Source organism: Anneissia japonica, unplaced genomic scaffold (assembly GCF_011630105.1).
Source record: "Anneissia japonica isolate Jap-2015-1 unplaced genomic scaffold, ASM1163010v1 scaffold1203_len951721_cov167, whole genome shotgun sequence".
Lineage (NCBI taxonomy): Eukaryota > Metazoa > Echinodermata > Crinoidea > Comatulida > Comatulidae > Anneissia > Anneissia japonica.
The window spans coordinates 538,527-542,885 of record NW_022722325.1 but is presented as its reverse complement, the minus strand read 5'-3'; the positions used below and the strand labels follow the sequence as shown (position 1 = coordinate 542,885).

Genomic DNA, 4,359 nt, shown 5'->3' with positions numbered 1-4,359 from the left:
CCTAAAAGACAGAGACTTGGTGGTGTCTACTAATAAGGCGAAAATCTTATACATTCTGAGATTTTTATGTATTCATCCACCTATTTGCTGTTAAGTAAATCTAAAACGTATTATAAAAAACGAGAACAATATTATAGTTGAAAATCAAACTTTAAAAATATAAAAAACAAAAATATGCTTGCCGATATTTTGAAATATGCTTTCAAAAAGTACTTTAGTGCATCGGTCAGTAGTACGAAGCATATGTTATACCGGAATGAATGAAAATAGTCTTGAATGAATTCAAAAGATACGAAGCTGTTGTGTTTTTTTTTTTGTTTTTTTTTTTTTTTGTAAAAAAAAGTCATTTTACTTTGTGGTGTTTGTTGTCTCTTAAAACCTATTATAGGTAAGTGGTGACGTCATCACTTTTAATTGTACTAAATTTCCTTATTTCTGACTGATAACTATATCGTGTTCTTCTTTCTTTTCTTTTTCTTTTTTTTTTTTTTTTGCGTCTTGTGTGCAAAAAACCTCAAAGCTTGGGTGATTTTACTACAACTCATCGCGATGGAATAATGATTAGGTGAATATAAGGTGATTGACTTATAAAAAAAAAACTGGAAAAAAAATATGGAGTAGGAAAAAGTAGGAATTTTCTGAGATGCATTTTTTAGATATAGGTCTATTGAACGGGCCCCCAGTGCTTTGCACTGACTGCACTGTCCATACGACGCCACTGAGCACAATAATATAAAGAAAGGTAAATTCATGAATAGAAAAAAAATGACTAAATACGTACTTGCAACGTTTTGATCTACTGGCAGTCGATCTTCATCAGGTACTGACGGATGCTGATGCTACTTATTTGTCTTTCTCACATGTACGACCAACTCCTACACCCTTCAAAGCCGGAGCCACCCGGCAACCACCCTGATGGGAGAGCTGATAGAAGGCGTTACGTAACACCTAGTAACGCCTCACAAAACAAGTAGCATCAACACCCGTCAGTGCCTGCTGAAGTTTTACTGATAGTCGATCGAAACGTCGCTAGTACGTATTTATTCATTGTTTCCAATTATGAATTTACCCTTCTTCACTATATGGAAACCTAATGAAATTATATTGTATAATATATGCATTGGGTCATGTCGCCAATGAATAGGGAGTCTGAAAGTGGGTCGCCACCTACAAAAATATTTGTTTTTTGTGTCTTTCACATGTACCATACTACAACTTAAAACATTTCTGTTAATATTTGTTTCAATAAAATGAAAAAAGAGAACTAGAATTACTACTTAAAAAATAAATATTTTTAAATTTGTATACTCATTGTCATAATATGCCAATATTATTATGGTCATAATGTGATGTCATCATGACCATATTAGGCATGTTGCGTGTTTTTGCAAATGAAATTTGATAGTCATGACAGGGTTTAAGAAAGTAAATTTTGAAAACATTTCTACTTTATTTAAATTTTGATAGATTGAGTATCAGCGGCTAGCAGCACCGTATTCTTCAAACTGTTTGGAAAGCAATGTAGAAACGTTATTCAGCAAAACATTTCCAAACATTAAGTATAGCCAGCAGGTAAGATATAATATATTGTACAATAATAGTAAAACAAAATACTGTGTTTCCCCCACATTTGAAAATTAGGGTCTATTGGTTTTGTACAGTATGCAAATCATGTGAGTATATAGAGTCAAAGGGGAGGCGGTTTGGCGCAGCCATCTCCACTCAGAGTTCAAGCTTCGTTCGAACAACACACTGACCATTCTCAGCCGGCCATGCTTAGTTACCCCAGATTGCACTGTTGACGGACTGTGAAGTGGCTTTGTGACTGCCTTTCGGCAATATTGACTGCAACGGTGAGGTCTTTATCTAAATTTGCACTCAATGAGTTAAATATAATTTCAATGCAAAGGCATTTATCAAATCAATTGATAACAGAAACAAATATAGTAATAGTTCCTATTGCCATTGAATGCATATATGAACTGTTATCTGTTGATTTGACCTACACACACCCTTTGCATTGACATGTTATTTAACTCATAGCTGCCAACCACAAGGAATAGTCCCAATTTCACCATACTGTAAAGCAAGTTCCAGTGATTTTGTAGGACAATTTGCGCAGACTTAGTTTTTTTATGATGATGCTATTGATATGCTGAAGACAGCAGCAACCATGATAATAATACATTATTCATATATAGCACTTTCATATAGCTCTTTATTGTAACATACTGCCTTTCCTACCTATCCTACCAGGTCCCCCAAACCCCTGCAACTAACTGGGGTAGAGAGAAACAGTGTGGGGACACAAGAACAATGCACAGCTAGAATCAAATCTGGTTAAAATCAAACTGTTGCACCAAATGTCCACCACCAAATTTAAGTAAAGATTTCCTTTTAGGTGAGCCTCTCGATAGTAATTCAGTTTACTTTAGGTTATCCTCAGGTTTGTGTCTTTGTTATACTGTATTTTATATTGCCTGGACATAAATGAATAAAATGATAATTATATGACAAAATGATGATCTAATAACGATATATTGATAGGATATATGAGACGAAATTATGATATATGATACATGATATGGTGGTATGATATATGATATGATATATGATATTTAATTACATACGCAGTTGCCATGTTGTTATTATTATTAATTAGTAATGTATACACTACACGACCTTATACGGATATGAAATAGCAATTATGTTGATTTGTTTATTGTTATGAATATGCATCTGATAGGCCTATGTGCTGCACTGTTTGTTATTTTTATTTGTCTTCTTTTATATATAACATTTTTATGATAACCATACGTAATTTACATTATAATATACAATAAACAATATTGTATTTTTAATAGTAAATATATTATAAATTATGATCATCGTAGATAGATTCAAACACATAATGCGCTGATTACAGCTGCAACATTATGGATCCAATGGTGGCGGGATAATAATGTGTAGCGCTTAGAGGCTACACATTATGAAAGCTAAATCATTCACATTTTTTTTCTATTTGTCTCTCTGTTTTTCGCGTTATGATAATGGTAAGTACAGTGATAAAGTTGTGAAGAATATATAATATTTTTTTTATTCCAGGCCTGCTTTAAAAGCTGTCTATATTATAAAACATTCGACGTTTGTGGATGCTATATTCCTAAGTACACTTTCAATCCCGAGACAAATCCTGTTTGTACCATTGCCAATAAAACGCTAGGTAGGCCTTATTGAATTGGTATTATATTTCAAAAATGTATATATTGTTTATTATTGTAGACGAATGGAGGCCCATATTATGTATTAAGACACATTGTTAATTAAAGGCAAAAATAGTAATCTTTTTCAAAAAAGTAAATAACGAAATTTCTTTCCAACATGAGGGGATTTCTGTGCTCTTTATGATAAGCACTAAGTTATACAGTTCCCAACAAAAATGGTCGAAAACTCGCTTAATAATAATTTCACCCTAACATTTATGAAGAAAAAAGTTCCACACACACACCCACACACATAATGATTGGTGAACTGCACACAACAAGGTTACATGAATTTAAATTGTTTTCTGTAAACCTACTTTAATGTTTTTCCAGACAACTGTATGCATGAATTAGAAAGGTTGATTACAACAGGCAATGTTACCTGCAATTGTGGGCCAGCTTGCAAGTAAGTGTACGTGCGCATAACAGCACTAGTTCTTAACGCACTACTTACAACCAATACCATAAAGGAATACGTTTAGAAGGAGAACTATCCTGCGAGGATCTTTTTCGCCGGGAACACAATTATCTCACTGTTACGTAACTTATTTTCGGATTCAGTTTCTAAACTTTGTCTAAATCTGTAAAAATACTTAAAAATAAATAGATTTTGGCACCAATGGCGTTCCATATTAGGTATTTGCATGGCATTTCATAGTACACTTTTTCTTGGTTACCGCGAATCCAAATTCAACAACATGATAAAAAAGTGTTTCGATATAACCAGACGTTGGTGGCGCTCTTCGAAAGGTTCTACACTAGGAAAAAACTTATAACAAATTACAGACTTGTGGCAAGTCTATTACGTAACGTACTTTGACAACTTATTTATCCATGAATATTGTTTTAATTGTTTAAGAAAAATAAATAAAAAAACACACTGACACTTCTAAGCCAGGCACTCACTTCTCCCGACGGTGGTCGGCCGACGCGATTCAATACAGAACGTACTGCCACGGCGCGCGCGCAACGGATCGTATGACGATCCGTTCAGACTCGAAATAGACCATTAGCAGACAGTATCGTTTCGTCTAGAGTTCAGAGGGAGCGGAGTTCGATTCGTCGTAGGACGATCGTAAGATGTGTATAAGAGACA

At 34.1% G+C, this 4,359-nt stretch overlaps 1 protein-coding gene across 1 annotated transcript in view; it reads left to right on the top strand.

Moving 5' to 3' along the window:
- LOC117111847 (degenerin del-1-like) overlaps positions 1–3,684 on the top strand; it is a 25,118-nt gene extending 21,434 nt beyond the window's left edge. The window contains exons 2-4 of the mRNA XM_033254856.1: positions 1,468–1,572; positions 3,106–3,223; positions 3,597–3,684. Coding sequence (XP_033110747.1) covers positions 1,468–1,572; positions 3,106–3,223; positions 3,597–3,673 — 300 coding nt within the window. The 3' untranslated portion in view covers positions 3,674–3,684. The remainder of the gene's footprint in view (positions 1–1,467; positions 1,573–3,105; positions 3,224–3,596) is intronic.
- Positions 3,685–4,359: the final 675 nt, after the last annotated feature.